The sequence below is a fragment of the Phalaenopsis equestris genome, unplaced genomic scaffold (assembly GCF_001263595.1).
Source record: "Phalaenopsis equestris unplaced genomic scaffold, ASM126359v1 Scaffold000347, whole genome shotgun sequence".
Lineage (NCBI taxonomy): Eukaryota > Viridiplantae > Streptophyta > Magnoliopsida > Asparagales > Orchidaceae > Phalaenopsis > Phalaenopsis equestris.
In genome coordinates this window covers 2,133,305-2,150,651 of record NW_018164789.1, presented here as the reverse complement: position 1 = coordinate 2,150,651, position 17,347 = coordinate 2,133,305, and the positions used below count along the sequence as shown (strand labels likewise).

The 17,347-nt window shown below is 36.3% G+C and overlaps 2 protein-coding genes across 4 annotated transcripts in view; both read left to right on the top strand.

Annotated features, from left to right (window-relative positions):
• LOC110026001 (ABC transporter G family member 35-like) overlaps window positions 1-3,586 on the top strand; it is a 9,155-nt gene extending 5,569 nt beyond the window's left edge. The window contains 12 exon segments of the mRNA XM_020726736.1: window positions 233-389; window positions 474-575; window positions 672-799; window positions 890-1,222; window positions 1,304-1,594; window positions 1,683-1,766; window positions 1,853-1,986; window positions 2,093-2,320; window positions 2,503-2,633; window positions 2,636-2,673; window positions 2,771-3,025; window positions 3,108-3,586. Of these exon segments, the coding sequence (XP_020582395.1) occupies window positions 233-389; window positions 474-575; window positions 672-799; window positions 890-1,222; window positions 1,304-1,594; window positions 1,683-1,766; window positions 1,853-1,986; window positions 2,093-2,320; window positions 2,503-2,633; window positions 2,636-2,673; window positions 2,771-3,025; window positions 3,108-3,368 (2,142 nt within the window). The 3' untranslated portion in view covers window positions 3,369-3,586.
• A 1,209-nt stretch (window positions 3,587-4,795) lies between these two features.
• Window positions 4,796-17,347, top strand: part of LOC110025992 (transcriptional corepressor LEUNIG) — a 31,600-nt gene continuing 19,048 nt past the window's right edge. For all 3 annotated transcript variants that reach the window (XM_020726722.1, XM_020726721.1, XM_020726720.1), the window contains exons 1-6: window positions 4,796-5,059; window positions 5,537-5,634; window positions 5,744-5,853; window positions 11,015-11,371; window positions 11,452-11,540; window positions 13,157-13,320. In XM_020726722.1, the coding sequence (XP_020582381.1) occupies window positions 5,028-5,059; window positions 5,537-5,634; window positions 5,744-5,853; window positions 11,015-11,371; window positions 11,452-11,540; window positions 13,157-13,320 (850 nt within the window). In that variant the 5' untranslated portion in view covers window positions 4,796-5,027. The remainder of the gene's footprint in view (window positions 5,060-5,536; window positions 5,635-5,743; window positions 5,854-11,014; window positions 11,372-11,451; window positions 11,541-13,156; window positions 13,321-17,347) is intronic.

The window sequence follows — 17,347 nt, the reverse complement described above, 5'->3', positions numbered from 1 at the left end:
TATATAGAAAGGATAATATATATATATATATATAGACATAGATAATATATATATCTATGTCTATATATATACATCAAACTACTGGATCAGCCAAACTCTTCAAAAGAAAGGAAAAGTTCTTAATCATTCCAAATAAATGCTTATGCTATTAACTAATATTTAAGTAGACACTCACATATCAGCATCTATCAAGATTAGAATGTCTAACCAATTCTCCATGATCGGAATGTAGATTCAGCCGGGACAAAAAGAAAGCCTCGGAAGACTCGTATTGAAGTCGCGAGGAATCTTTGCAGAATCAAAATGGTACTGGATTGGTATTGGTGCATTGCTTGGATACATGTTTGTATTCAATTTTCTTTTCAGCGCTGCTCTTTCCATTCTCAGACGTGAGTGTTCTCCAACGAATTATCTATATGGACTTGTAACACACTTTTAAACCAATTTGAAGCCCATTTTTCTCTTTTTTACAGCATTTGGAAAATCTCAGCCAAGCCTATCTGAAGATACATTGAAGGAGAAACAAGCAAACATAACTGGGGAAAAAATTGAATCCACAGAGAAGAAGTCTGAAGGTCTCCTACAACCAAAAACATACATAACCCGACCACCATTTTCTGCTATTTAATTTTCTCTTCTTTTATCAACTACTAATGATATATTTCGCACAGGGAATGGAAACATTAGAGAGACCAACAATTCCGAAGAATCTCAACAAACCAAAAAAGGAATGGTTCTTCCTTTTACTCCACTTTCCATGACATTTGACAATATAAGATACTCTGTGGACATGCCAGAGGTAATCTAAATATGAAGACTAGTGTTGCATATATCTTGATGCAATGAATTTCTATTTTGTTTCAAAATATTGAGAAATACTTTTTTACAGGAAATGAAGGCCAAAGGGGTTCAAGAAGACCGGTTGGAGCTACTGAAATGTGTAAGTGGGTCTTTCAGACCGGGTGTGCTCACAGCACTAATGGGTGTCAGTGGGGCTGGTAAGACAACTTTGATGGACGTATTGGCTGGGAGAAAAACCGGAGGATACATAGAGGGAAGCATCATGATAAATGGTTATCCTAAGAAACAAGAAACATTTGCTCGAGTTTCAGGATATTGTGAGCAAAATGATATACACTCCCCTTATGTGACAGTTTATGAGTCTTTAGCATATTCTGCTTGGCTTCGATTGCCCGCTGAGGTTGGTTCTGCAAAAGGAAAGGTTGGTGACATGAAATTGAAATTGATTCTCTAGTTTCTCATGCTATACTTGCACAAAGTAACATATTATTTTTTACTATAGATGTTTATAGAAGAGATAATGGAGCTTGTGGAACTTACTCCTTTGAGGGGAGCATTAGTAGGATTACCAGGAGTAAATGGATTATCAACAGAGCAACGCAAGAGATTAACAATTGCTGTTGAGCTTGTTGCCAACCCTGCCATCATATTTATGGACGAGCCTACCTCTGGGCTTGATGCCAGAGCTGCTGCTATTGTCATGAGAACTGTGAGGAATACTGTAGACACAGGAAGAACTGTTGTTTGCACAATCCATCAACCTAGCATTGACATATTCGAAGCTTTTGATGAGGTGAGATGCCAATATTACCATGGTTATGATTCTATTATATGACATTGTTGTATGCTTTGCTTTAATATGCCATTCATGATGATTGCAGCTCTTCCTGATGAAACGGGGCGGAAAAGAGATCTATGTAGGGCCATTGGGTCACCATTCTAGTCAGCTTATTAGTTACTTTGAGGTAAGGCTATTAGAAGTAAAATGATTTCTCAATGGCTCTAAAACTTAATAGGAAAAAAATAATTTTGGGACTTCACTTTTTGTCAGGGAATTGAAGGAGTAAGCAAGATAAAGGATGGCTATAACCCAGCAACATGGATGTTAGAAGTGACAACAATAGCACAGGAGGAAATACTAGGGGTAGATTTCACTGAAGTCTACAAGAATTCTGACTTGTTTCAGTAAGTGGCCCGCCTTCCCTTTTGTTTATTTATTATTTTTTTTCCAACAGCTAATTTTGCTCCCCCTGAGGATATAACTAATGGGAGATTTCATTCTAATTTGCAGGAGAAATAAGGCTTTGATCAAGGAGCTGAGCATACCTCCACCCGGTTCAACTGATCTTTACTTCCCAACACAGTACTCACAGTCCTTTATTTCTCAGTGCATGGCCAGCCTTTGGAAACAGCATCTTTCATACTGGAGAAATCCACCATACACTGCAGTGAGGTTTTTCTTCACATTGGTCATCGCCTTGATATTTGGAACAATATTTTGGGATCTTGGTGGTAAAAAGTACGTACGCAAATCACTGCTTATAACTTTTTTTTTCTCTCAACGTTTTCAAATTTCATATCTTCATCTACCTATCTTTGAGAAAAATCCTATTTATAAAAATGTATATTTCATCCTTAACTTCTCCAATAATTTGAGATCCTAATTCTGCCACTAAATATGCTGATGAATGTTTTGCACAGGAGTAAGCAACAGGATTTGTTTAATGCAATGGGTTCAATGTATGCTTCAGTTTTGTTCCTTGGGATTTCAAATGCTTCTTCAGTTCAGCCTGTGGTTTCTGTTGAAAGAACAGTCTTTTACAGGGAAAGAGCACAGGAATGTACTCAGCTCTGCCTTACGCATTTGGACAGGTATTCTCTCTTCCACCATTTTCATATATAACATTACTCTTTTACACCAAAACTTTCTTTTTCTTCATCTCACCAATGGTTTCTAATGCATTTATAGGTTGGAATAGAAATTCCTTATGTCATGGTCCAAGCTATCATCTATGGGCTCATAGTTTATTCCATGATTGGCTTTGAATGGACCGCCGCCAAATTCTTTTGGTACTTGTTCTTCATGTTCTTCACATTCCTCTACTTCACCTACTATGGAATGATGGCAGTTGGCTTAACCCCCAATTATAACATCGCTTCCATAGTTTCTTCAGCATTTTATGGACTGTGGAACCTCTTCTCTGGCTTTATTATTCCCCGACCAGTAAGTTCTAATTCATTATCACACTAACGTCATATTATATCTGTAAGGCAGTAATTAAAATTTTTATTTATATCTTCTGCAGAGGATGCCTGTGTGGTGGAGATGGTATTCCTGGGCATGCCCTGTTGCTTGGACTCTATATGGATTGGTAGCTTCGCAATTTGGAGATCTGGATGATAAATTTGATAACAGTGAAGAAACTATTTCTCAGTTCATAAGAAGCTACTTTGGATTCAAGCATGATTTCTTGGGAGTGGTTGCAGTTATGGTTGTTGGGTTTGCAGCACTCTTTGCTTTCCTGTTTGGGTTCGCCATTAAAGCACTCAACTTTCAGAGAAGATAAAAGCCATGTTTTGCTTTAAATGATTGAAGAGATTTTATTTCTCACGTATTCCACGAGCAAAAATATCATGTGATCTTCGTGGTTTTTGGGGTGGTGCAGAGGCAATTGTTATAGTTTTGTATGTAATTATTCTTTTTCTAGTACATTTTTTGGTTTTCAATTGAATGTAAAATATGGATTTAAATAGTCTATAGTGCAATAGAAGTCTTTATTTCTTATATTTTCGTGTGCTGAGAATTTTACGGCGATATAAGATGGATGATTTGAAATTATTGTGTGGTGCAGTCGAATAATGATTTGTTAATTCTTCTCCATAAGCTAATTATGCGAGAGCAATCACGTCGATATTGGAAATTCCAATTTTTTGTGAATTTATTGTGTGGTGCAATCTGTTGATGTGTACTATTTCTAATTTCAATTTTTAAAAGTTAAAAGTATTTTGTGTAGTATAAATATAAAAGGTAAAATTTAAGTGTTAGATATTGAAATACATAATAGTTGGGTGGTATGTGTGTGTAAATGCACGTTTTAGATTCCACCATTGAACTTTGAAGTAACTTTTGGTTGGGTCGGCCCCATGATGCATAAAATTTTTATAACAATTTTACTAAACCTTTACGCCACTTAATTAATTATGCGTTAATACTTTTTAAGATAATTATAACTTTTTTATGTTACGAAAAAAAATTGCTCTGAAATTTATTTTTTCTCTACATCATTATTACAATCAGGAATATTCACATTGAGATATATAATTATTAAAATTCACTTATTTTCTGGAAGAGGATTATCATTTTTCTTTAAAAATTGAAAATAATTATAATTAAAATCTGTACAATTCTGAATATTTTCATCACGAAGCATCGGATTCCATCTGAACCTTATTTCTAAGGCCAGGTTGACAGCAACCGATGATATAACTATATATATAGAAAAATATATTCACATAACTAAATTGCACAACTGTCCTTAAATACAGTTTCAAACCCTTCTATATACATAGAAAAATATATTCACATAACTAAATTACACAACTGTCCTTGGTGCAGTTTTAAACCCTTATTATTAGCCGGCAACTCTTTCGTAAATTCGCAAGACAATACATCTTAAGCGTTACAATCTCTTTTGATTGAAACGAACGGTGGATGATGACATTAACCTTTCCTTATTGTTTCTAGTACGTGACATGATCTGAATCGTTCATCAGAATGAAAATTCTAGTACACGAATCCCAAGTAATCCTAGGAGAGAAACTATCAAAATACAAAAGAATCCGACCAAACAAATGACCGCTGACGCGGCTAAATATCAAGCCACAAATTCTTCGGTTCATTTTCACAGTACAATTCTCAGGTCGCCTTAAAAAAAAGTTAATTTTTTTTTTAATGTACTCTGGTGAGGTCGGCCCCTCGCACGACCGAGTGGATTTTCCTTGGCTGTTTCTTTTCCCTCTCGCACTCTCTTCTATGCTCTCATGCGTTACAAAAGATTGGATTTTGGGGTTTTTTAGCTGTCGGAGAAATTTGCGGAGACGAGGAGCAGTGAAGGTAGAATGGCGCCGGCGTTGGATATCAGCTGAATGATTTGAAGTGCCGGCGAGCATAAGGAGGAAGAAGGGGAAAGGAGAGAGATTTGGGCTTGTTTGTACTGGTGGGAATCATGTCTCATACGAACTGGGAAGCGGATAAAATGTGAGTTTTCGAAGATTATTTGCTTTTCAAAATGGTTTTTTTTTAATGGGGCCGTTAGATGGCGCTGATTGCTTTTGTTGCGGCTTAATGGCTCGGTTTCCATATCTGATCAAGGCTTTATCTGTTTTTTGGGTTTTTGTTGTTGTCTGTTGCTGTCGTCTTGGCTAAATGATTTAATGTTACTGTTATTTTTTTGTTTTTGCTTTTGGGATTTCAGCTAATGGGAGATTCTTGGATGTTTATTTTTTCTTGGGTTTTTAATCTTAATGAATGTTCTTTTTTTTTTTCATTTTTTTTTTGTATTTTGGTTCTGATTAGCTTCTGTACTGCAAAGGGCCTGGCAATCTGAAGTCCACCTTGCACTTGTGTTTGAATTTATCCTTTTAGCTGGTTTTTTTTTTCAATTTTTATAATTTTTTAGACTTAATCTGATTTCTATCTTTTTTTTTCCTTTTTTCTTGTAAACATTTTGAACAGGTTGGACGTGTATATATATGATTATTTAGTAAAGAGGAATTTGCAGGCCACTGCAAAAGCATTTCAAGCTGAAGGGAAGGTATCTTCGGATCCGGTTGGTAAGTACGGTTGAGAATTATGATTTATTTATTTGCATTTTAAGCAGTTTGAGCGTTGCATGTGCAGTTAATTTATATTATTTTTATTTCTGGAATGGGATGGGTTCAGCTATTGATGCTCCTGGCGGCTTTCTCTTTGAATGGTGGTCAGTCTTTTGGGATATTTTTATTGCAAGAACTAATGAGAAGCATTCTGATGTTGCTGCATCATATATTGAGGTATGTTCTTTCCTTTAAATTTTTTTTTTGAATATCTCCATTATTATTGCAGATCGTGGTTGATAGAATCTAATTGTATCTTTTAGCTGAATACTTTTTCACGATTTATTCTATGTTTTGTTTGTAGAAAACCGTCGAATCACACAACATTATGCTCTATTTTTAGTTTGATTGAACTTGCTGAAATATTTTGTGTAATTTCAGCAGGCAGTGTTGGAACTTTGGACAGCAACCAAATGAAATTTATGATTTGTTTGTCATCTTATATTGTTTTAGTGAATTTAGTATTCTCTTGTTAGGCATGGGCTGATAGAAAATGAGAAAATCAAGTTAAGCTTTGAAACAAAATATTGAAAGCTTATTAAAGCAATCTTGACGAAAGCATAAAGCTTCCACCATGGGAAAGCAGCGGGTTGAATTTAAACCCATCAAACTTACCTGCTTAAGAAAACGAATCACAATATATCTCTTAACCTAATAAGCATGAGAGAAGGGTCATGATAAAACGAGGCATTTTGCAATTGAATGTTGGATGCATTTTTCGTAGATTAATAGATTCATAGAACATGATGTGAATCTCCTCAGACTTAAACTTATAGCTAACCTTGAATATTTGAAAAGCTTCCTTAACAAAATTCGCGCATTCACAACTGCATTAGCTTAATAAATGTAATGATTAAGCTAGGATGCAATCAATTATTAAGCTCAAGAAGGCACTCTGGTTATACTATTTTTATTTCATACACCTAAAGAGTGAAGTTAGTTTTTTCTTTTGAAATTTCCATATAAGAAAAAATTTATAAGACAGTTAAGCTTTGCTTTACAGTTGTTCTTCTAAAAGCTATTTGAAAACTCATGTTTATAACCAACCAATTTTACTCTTGATGATGATTGGTCTCCCCGTTTAACTTACAAATCTAAGGGTTGAGTTGCATGTTGGTTTAGCAAGTACCCGGTGTTTGCTCTATGTATGAATCTTAGGCTTAATAAGTCCAAAAGACTGAGTTTCAATATCACTAATCTCAAGCTCAACAAATCTAGAAGGGCGAGCTTGAATATTAAATCTTGGGTCTGCATGCCCAAGGGATGAACTGTTAGGTCCCTTCTGCTCACAAGCTTAAGGGATGATTAGTTTCATGGATTCAACAAACTCTGTTGAGATGAGTCAATGTATAAATCTCACTTTTAAGATCTAAAAGATTGAATATGAATGTTAAATCCTGATTCAATAAGCTCAATAGCCAAATCAAGTAGTTCTTTTAACTCACAAGCTTAAGGGCTGAGATATTGTGTAATTCAAGTTACTTTGGCAGCCGAGAAGTTTGAGGATTTAGCTTGAGATGTTCGAGTCAACTCATCAATCACATGCTCAGCAAGCTGAAGAACTAATCTCGGACTTCATGTAACGACCAAAGTGCAAAAAAAGTTATTTTTTCACAAATGCAATTGCAGAGTTATTTTGTTGATTCAATAAACTATAGAATTTGAGTCAGCATACCCAATTCCAGACTTAGCTAGTTCTATAGTCAATAAGCTTGATGACTGAAATGGCGAAAAATTCTCTGGTTATAAATTTTATGGTTGAGCAGCTTTACTAATTAAGCAGGCTTCCGAAGTTGAGTCATCAGACGAATCTCTAGCTTAATTTGGCTAAAGATCAAGTTTGAATATAAAATTCTAGAACCAAACTATCCCCTTTGCTAGTTCTGTAGACCCAAGACACAATTTATGAAAGCTTTCAGTTCAAAAACCTAAGAACCAAGTTGCTATGTCAATTCAACAAGCTCCATTAGCTGAATTGGCTTATAGATTTGATGGTTTAACAAGTTGAATGATCAAATCACTCCTTCACCTATTCAACAACCTAAAGATTGAGCTTTCACTCTTAACTCACTAGCCTAAAGGTCGAGCTATCTGGCTGATTCAATAAGCTCTTATCGGTAAGTTGCCACAATATCTGATGATATAACAAGCTCGAAGGCCAACTCATCTCTATTTTACTAAGTTGCCCTAGTTGTCGAGTTAGCATATACATTTGAGGGGTCAAAGATTCCAAGGACCGAAGCATCGTTGGCCAATTAAATGAGCAATGGGCTAAATTTGTGAAATTTCTCTGCTCACGAACCTTAGGGTCGAGGTGCCTCGTTGATTCAATAAATTTTAAAATCCTTATCAGCATATAAATCTCATGTTCAAAAAACCTACAAAACTGGTTTAAAATTTAAATCCTATTTCAAAAAGTTTAAGAGTCTAACTACCTCGTTGACTCATCGGGCTTCAATTGTATAATTTACATATTAATTTCAAGCTCAAGAAGTCTAAATTCATGCGTGAATTAGAAGTTCTAGTTCAATAAGCCTAATAGACGAGCGACATCATTCTTATGTCATTAACATAATGATCATGTTGAAACTCTAGCACACCTTGAATTTTAGTTCAAAGTGTCAAATTATGAATTTTAGTGAATATAACCTTAATTTAGAGGTAAGATTATACTAGAGGGTGTGCAATTGATATACCATACTTTGTTACACACCACATTCATTGGGGGTAAAAAAAAAGAAAAAGAAAAAAAGCCCTTCCTATTGTTCACTCCCTTATCTCCAAGACCAAGCATGAATTCATCTTCTTATCACACACTGGAAAGCCCATTAAAACCCATATCATCTTTCTCCATCTCTCTCTTGTGCTCTCCATCCAAAGCGTCACAACTTTTTGCGCCACATACCCTTTTTGCTTTCCCGTATCTTTTAAGGATGTCACTTCCGAATCTGCTTTCAAATGCTAGACATCTCTTCCCTATGAGTTCCCTCTTGGTTATGCTCGCTCTGAATCACCCGTCTCTTTCAAGTATCTGTCAATGCTCATTGCTAATGGCTGCCTCGTTCTCAGCACATGATGGTTGATCTCGCTGGTTTTCAACTCTCCATGTCGTCATCCTCCATCAGATTTCACACTAGGTAACACCTCCGAGCACAAATGCATTTATAAAAAGTTTGAGGGGTTGTTAATCATTAATCTAATTAATTTTAAGGCTATTAATATTTTGGCTGGTTAGTTTGAAAGGCCATTTATCTCTGATCCAATTAGTGTGAAGTTAATGCCAAGAAATGATGAATTTGATTACTAAATTTAAAGATGTTTGAGGTACTAGTGATCCATACTTGACATTTGGTTGGCATGTCCTTGTCACTAGGAGTGCCAATGCATTTACTGCATAGACTCATCTCAAATGTGTGCCAATATATCAAGTCACTCAGTGTGCCAATGCATCTCACATGTTTACAAGTATCATATAATAATGCTCACACATTATAGTACGCTGATATTCAGAAGGATTATTAATAACCTTGGGCTAAATTTGAGTACAAATAGTGTTGGTCTTTTGATCAAATCTATAAGCCTAGTGCCCATGTTTGATCGTATTGATTCTCAATTCATTTTGGGGTTTTGGAGAATCACTTGATATTCATGTTGAAATGTGTTCATCATCATTAATTAAATTTGACCTCTTGGGCCACTTTTCTTATAGGCGCATATTGCGCAATTCATAATTCGGTTTGCCTTTCTTAAATGTGGAGGGTGTAAGACCCACACTTGGGTTTGTCCGAGCTATAAGTCCTACATGCGAGCATGCCAACTGCTTGGTTTGTAAGCCTCAATCTTTTTGGCAATTCAAATGGAGCTATAAGTCTCAAGTTTAAAATAAGTTTAATAAAATAAAAGTTAAGGATTTACATATGCTAGTGGGCCTTCTAATAAATGTGAACTCATCAAACCAATCTAATTAATCTGGCCACCTTATCTATAAGTTCAGGCAATACAACCCATTACTTAGTTTTTCTCATCCTTAGGGCTGTAAGTCCTACTTATAGGCATCCATTGGCAATAAGCTCTATCCTGAGTTAAACACGAGTGAGCTCTCATGCTAACATGCCCACCAACTAAAATCAAATTCACCTTCAAACCGTGCAAAGAAAAAACCTCACATGCTTATACATATTTTTTTGGTCAAGTTGAAACTTATGGGTAATGGATGAATGGTACTTTTGAACTACGAGCGAACATATATTGTGCCTTCGAACTATTTCATGAAATTTCTTTGATCAACTTTCTACAAGTGAATGAGTTTATACCAATCTTTAAAATACTTCTTTGAGACGCTTACATTTTCTTTCCAGTTTGCTTTGGATGCAATGGTGGAGGGAGCCTATGACTGTTAATCAGGTTCCCTGGACAATATAGTTCAAGAACTTTGATGTTGGTAGGCTAGGGTCATTAATATATTCGAAATGATGAAACTATGATATCTCGAGTAACTTTACCTCTACCCCTCGCCTCTTCTCTCTCCCTCTCTCTCTCCCTCTCCCTCTCAGTCTCTCTCAAAACTACTCTATTAATTCAAATCAATTTCACATTAAATCTAAATATAAAATTTAAACATAAGTAATCTCCTTAATCGAGCAGGTGCAGCATGTTTAACTATGAATCATAATACATAAACCAACAATTTTAAGAATATTTTGTAAGAACTAAACCGACAAGAGAGAACAATGATTCCAAAGTGATCTTCAATTTCAAGTTCTCATCTCCCCAATATCTTCATGCAGCATACTTTCACCTTCACTATTGATCTTTCAAGTGTCCATGGAAGGAGTAAAGGATGCAGGAGTGATTTGGAGGGGATTAGGAGAAAAGCGTTTGTTGGAGTGAAGAGCAGATGGTGGCTAAATGTTTCTTAGGAAAAACTCTATAGGGTCTCCAATCTACAAGAATTCTCTAGATAAGCATACATTATGATTAAAAGCAAAGTAGGAAAGATTAAAGGAGGGCGGATTGCCACTCTCTTATGAATTCTTCTTGTATTGGTTCTTTTTTTTTTTTGGTTTTTTATTTTCGCTTTTCTTTGGTTGGCTTTAACTATTGAACCCTTTTGGAATTTTGCTTGGCTCATTCGTCATTATTTATGTTCCTATTAAGAAATTGTATTCTTTGCTTTTCAAATGTATAAATAACGTCAATGGCACAAGTTTGAAATTCTTTGAAGATTGACTAATTTAATTCTCTCTTTATTTTTTTATTTAACCCCCTTCTTGTTTCGAGTTAGTCACCTTATTTCGCTATGCTTGCAAAGGCTAATTGTGTCTATGTATCTTGTTAGGCTCAGTTAATGAAAGCTCGAGAGCAACAACAACAACAACAACCTCAACAACCTCCACCAACACAACAACAACAACAACAACAACAACAACAACATCAACAACAAGTTCAGATGCAACAACTTCTATTACAGAGGCATGCTCATCAGCAGCAGCAACAACAACAGCAGCAACAACAACAACAACAACAAAGAAGGGATGGAGCACATCTCATGAATGGTTCAGCAAATGGGCTCGTTGGCTGTGATCCTTTAATGCGACAAAATACTCCCACAGCAAATGCACTAGCAACAAAGATGTATGAGGAGCGGTTGAAGTTCCCTCTTCATAGGGATTCTTTGGACGATGGTTCGATGAAGGTATATTGTGAATTTGATGTATTTTATATTTAATAGGGAGATGGTACTCATATTTCTTAACTTACGTACAAATCTGACAGCAAAGATTTGGAGAGAATGCTGGACAGCTTTTAGATGCCAACCAAGCTTCAATGCTAAAGTCACCTGTGACATCAGGACAAGCTTCAGGGTATCTTTTATCTTCATAACTAACAATTTCTCTTGCATTTATATTTATTTTCGTACTCTGCTTGCTTTCTGTATAATGTGAATTCATGACCTTTTTGGGAACAGTTTGTTTGCAGTTGTTGAAAGTGTATTAATGTTATTGCATATTGTTCCCATCTCTGCCAAAACTAAAAGAAGCTTCATCCAAGGTTCCTTCATTCATGTATGTGTAGGTTTATAGGTTAATTGTTACAACTTTCCTCTTAAGGATGAGACTATGCTGAGGAAAAGAGTTAAATGCGGCTTATAATCAAGCTTGATCATTTTATTAGGAATGTTAATCTATACATCCTTGGTTCTAAATATTGATGTGTATGAATTACTTCACCTTTCTTATTTACTCTTAGTTTTTTATTTTATATTTTGTTTTTTTATTTTTATTTACTCTTAGATGAATAAGATGAAAATTTTATATTTTTACCTTTACTTTTTCCTGGCATGCTTTTGTTTACTGTATTTATGAAAACAATCTGGCATGTTGGATCTTCTTTAAAATGGGGATACTATGCTTTATAATTTTTTTAAATTACTATTTTGCTTTGCCGCTTTCATAGGGTGAATGTTGGTTCTATTTGAATTTAATGAGTCAACAACCATATATAGATCTGCACTAATTTCTTTAGAGTGATGATTCATTTAATCGAGAGTTATTCACGAAAGGATCTGCAGCTAGAGGTTTGAGATTGGAAAAAGGTTGCTTCTCCAAGATTATGGGGCTGCCATATACTTTGTCACTTCCTTCACATTCCAAAAAAAGGAAAAAAAAAAACAAAGAAAATGACTTCTTCGTTTGTAATGAATTAATGCTGCTTCACTGTTTGAGCTGCCTTGTAATCAAACCAAGAATATTATTTTCAACTTGTAAGACTTTATTTGCATTAAAATCATGAATACTATTTATTAAATTTTGTCATCTTAAAAATTATTAAAGCTGCCCAAATCAATTAGGTTGGAGTGCTATAGCATAATCAATAATCCAATACATAAAAAAGTAGTATATCGAAGACGCATCATGAGTGTTTGTGATTATAGAATTTCTTGATATTTATTAGCAAGGCTTGGTATATGAACCCTGTGCAGGAACCGGCAAAATGGTAGCAACCATCTCTTAAATGTTCAAACTTCTCTCCACCGGAATATAAATGAAGCTAGTTCTGTTCTAATAAAGCTCAAATATAAACCTCTGTATCCTTTTTCAGTTTAATGCCAGTGGCTTTAGTTCGTATGCATCACTTTCCAGGGATCTTTCACTGTTATGGTCTAGCCTTGGGGATATTATTTAGAATATTTCATAAGTTATTGGAGTTGCTTTTTGCAGCATTGGTTTAAATTCTGCATCCCTTCTTGATATTTGATTATGGCCAATCAAACATTCATCAAACATTCTGTTTTACTGCGAGAATTACTTTTATGTATTTTAGTCAGTTCCTGCAAAATTTCCTGCACGAGCATCTTCTTTTTTTAATTATTTTTCTTTCTAGTTTTACGCCGTTGGATATGTGCTTACACTTCATTTTAGTTGAGGATTATAATTTTCACAATCAAATTGTATTGATATTATTATTTTCAATTTGGCAGGCCAATTCTACATGGATCAACTGGTACTATCTCTGGTGCCTTGCAGCAGGTTCAGGCTAGGAACCAGCAACAACCCGGAGGAATACAGGATATCAAGACTGAGATGAATACAGTATTGACTCCAAGAGCTTCTATTCCTGATGGATCATTAAATGGGGTGCCTGGTAACATTTTTGCTATATTTGTTCACTTTTAGAGTGGTATACACAAATATTTGCTTCACTTTATACTGCCAATTTGTATTTCTGATATGTATTTCGGGCCTTGGAAAATCTCATGTAGATGACTGTCGGCGATAAAAAGGGTGGGGTTGGTGGCGGAGTTGCCCGTAAGAAGCTGTCGGTCACCGGAATCGAAATCCCGTCGCCCGCTTCAGAAGGGCGCTTTAATTTACATATAGATTTAAGTTTAAAATCAAATATGAAAATCAAACTGACCCATATTTTTCATAGTTTAAATGAAAGAGCGTTATACCTCAAACCCTGTATTTATCCCGAGGGATAAACACAAAACTTTAGGATGAGACTCGATCAAATAAACTAAAAAATATATGACGTTCGTTTGGTCTGCGAAACCGTTTTATTTGCCGACAAATTCCCCTATTTAATATGAAAAATTAAATAGAATTTATTTTAAGCTGGGTTCAGAAAAACTTCCTATAAGGGCAAACCTCTATAGTTAATTACATCTTAAATAACCGAAATCACTTAAAAATACTCTCGATAAAAATCAAGAAAAATTATCTTCAAGGACTTCAAAAGGATGAGACTTTTCAATGAAATCGGACAAAGAGGTGTGAAAAGGGAATGACTCAAATTTAGAACATTTATTACAGAATCCAAAGGAAGAAGAACTAGGGGATGCCACAAATCCAGAGGAGATCCCCGGTGACTTTCCAGTCTATCATATAATTTGGCTTCAGTTTCGAGAAAAAATATTCAAGTGTTTCATCCTGCCAATTTTATTTATGTAGGGCTTACATTCGTGTGAAACGATCACTCAAATAGCCTGGAAGATGTGAGAATTTAGGTCGTGATGAATGACAATCTCAGAATCTTAAAATGAGTTAGGGCTTAGATCGTATAGCAGAGCTATTCAAATGCCTAACGAAAAAGTTTAGGATTTATGCTGTGCTAGGCGAACAACCTCGAAATCTTATGGATTGTTTTAATTCTATGAAAGGAATGATTTAGCTGGGGAAGACATGCTCTGTTGTTGAAGATGATCTCTGTTGTTGAAGATGATCGTGCTGCCCACCACGCTAGTTTCAAGCTCATTATCGTGACAAGTTTAAGTTTTGTAGGGTGTCAGGTTATAATGTCAAATTCAACGGCCCTATGGTTGTAGTTCTTCAAATATTTTATAAATAACATGTTGAAGTTGTACAGTGTATGACATGACGGTAGAGTTTGTAGTACATGACAAACAGTATAGTATGCAGTAAAGAAAACAGTACAACATGCGTTGTAAAGAAAAGTAAAAGGTACAGTAAGGAAGTGATTATAAGAGAATAACATGCTGTAAACATAAAACAAACTTGTATACCTGGGAGATCGGTTGTTCCTTAGGTGTAATTGATGCAACAGGTACAAACAACAAGACTTGATGAAGCATGCTGAAATACTTTATATAAACGAAAACAAAGAAACATCGTCCAGAAATCTCGAGAAAGATCGTCAAAAGACTCACAACAGGAGCAATGCGAGGAAATCGGCGAATCGACAAATCATAGAAAACACAGGAAAATCCAGAAAATAGACCACGAGTGCTTTGTCCGAAAAAAATTGATAATACATATGAAAAAGTCCGAAAAGAGGGGACCGCAAGCACTCGGGTCGGGGCTAGGCTCAACTATATATTAGTACTCGAGGGTCGTCGAAGGTTACTCGGTCACCCGGATGTATAAAACCCGCCACTCAACTAGAAGGGTGTCCTATCGAACTTAACTCAGGAGGGTACTCCTCAGCCTAAACAGGTGATCAACAGGTGGACAACCGATGTTTAAAATGCATTTAAAATTTATATTTTCAACATGCACATAGGCTTCAAACATGCAAAAAGTGGGTTGTATCAATTTTGTTTGTAGCGAAAAGTGTATTTTTATTTTAGAAAAAAGTGTATCTGTTCTTATCAAATTTATTTTTATCAATTTTGAAAAGTAGTTGTCTACGAGTCGATTGCGCTGTCGGGCAGAAGACTACCAACAACCTAAGAAGATTCAGGTCAATACGAAGTGATGAACAACAGCTAAGGCTCTCGGCCAAGGCAACCCACAAGTGAGACAACTACTAAGGCTCACGGCTTAGGGCAGGAAGGGACAACTGCTAAGGCCCATGACCAAAGGCAACCCAAGGAACAACAATTAAGGCTCACGGCTAAGGCAACCAAAAAGGAAAGGGGGAGCTATTAAGGATTAAGGCTCACGGTCTTACGACCGAGGCAACCAAAAGAACCACTAGTTGTTGCTATGCTCCCCCGACATACATAAGAGGTTAACTAAAATGATTATAATTTTTTGGATGACAAACTTGATTTATCAACAAAATATAAGCTAATTGAGTACAACAAGAAAGAGTCAAAAGACTCCAAATAACCCACAAACAAGCTCACAGGTAGGACCAAAGGGGGAGACTAACTCAATCACATCACAAACCCACGGCTAGGAACCAAGCAAATATAAAAATTGCAGCTTTATAAACTTCCAAACCAATACATCAAAACCAACTGACCGTTCTCGAATAAGGACAACACAGTACGCCAAAACAGGCTCTCGGGTAGGAGCTAAGGCCAACAAAAATCAAAACCCAAACCACTTCTCGGGTAGGGGCGGGACAAGGCAAAACCGTGCCCCCAACCGGAGTAAAACCGAACACCGAACCTTCCCATAGCTATGGGACAGGGACAGGAATAAACGCAACAACAAGCTCTCGGGTATGAGCTAAAACAAGCAAACCGAGTTCCCAAATCAAGTTAGAATAAATCCCTCAAAGTTAACAAGTAAAGCTCACATACCCAAGACAAGATTTCAATCTAGAACCCAGCCTCCAACCCTTCTAAGGTGAAAACCGAGCCCCTAAAGAGATCAAATCAAAGCTTTAAAGGCTAATCAAATGCAGTATATGATAGCAAATCCAAACCTAGCCATTTTTTAAGCAAACCGAAAACCAGCAGGGGCAAAAAGAATAAAGCCACATCCCAAATCAAACAAAAATAAGCCTCATAATCAGGCAAGAGTCAAGAGCTAGAGAAAGTAAGACCGAGCCCCAATGGAGGCCAGAAACCGAACCACTCAAGGCTAAAACAGGGCCCGGAAACTCAAGCTTTAACAGAAATTAAAGTTCCAGTTACTTCAAGGTGAATCCGACGCATTTAGAACCAAAAAGTAGTTCACATGCCATTTGAGAAGTGCTTATATCATGTTATATCCACAGTAATAGAAATATGTCATAATTTCATCTCAAGCAAGTAGAGAAAAGAGAAGTGCTTATATCATGTTATATTTCCACCATTTTAAGCAAGTAATCAAGTCCAATCCCTAGAACATGCTCATACTTCCATCTCTAGATGCTAGAGTAACATGCCTTTCAAAAATATAAGTGCAACACTAATCTAACATGCCACATTATCCATTGCACCAAGCTAACAGAGACTCAGCATAGAGCAAAATCGAAAACAGGGCAAGGCACAAAAGGGGAAAATGTACCTCCTTGAAGCAAAATAAAGTAACACGGCAACTTTAAAGGAACTCCCCAACTTCAATTCCTCCTCCAACAGCAAGAGGAAACCAATTCAAGCACCAGAAAATTAAAGAAGTGAGAAAAGAAAATGACAAAGTTTCCTCCCTTAGAGATTTTTGGCCTTACCCCTAGGGCTACAAAAACCAAGCTCTAATAAAGGAGAAGAAGAATGATTAAGAAGATACGACAGAGGGATCGAGAGAGGCAGAGGATTAGATCATTGCAGAGGATACGATCCGCGGCAGAGAAGATCGAACTCAGAACGTAGAAGAAAAGGGAAGAGGGATGGGGTCGCGCGTGCGAGAGGCAAACGCAGGAACGAAACCCCCCAACGACTAGGGGTGTAAACGAACCGAACACGAACGAACAAAGCTTGTGTTCGTGTTCGGTTCGTTTAAAATTTAGTTTGTTTGAAATAAGCTCGTGTTCGTTTCTTAACGAACGAGCCGAACAC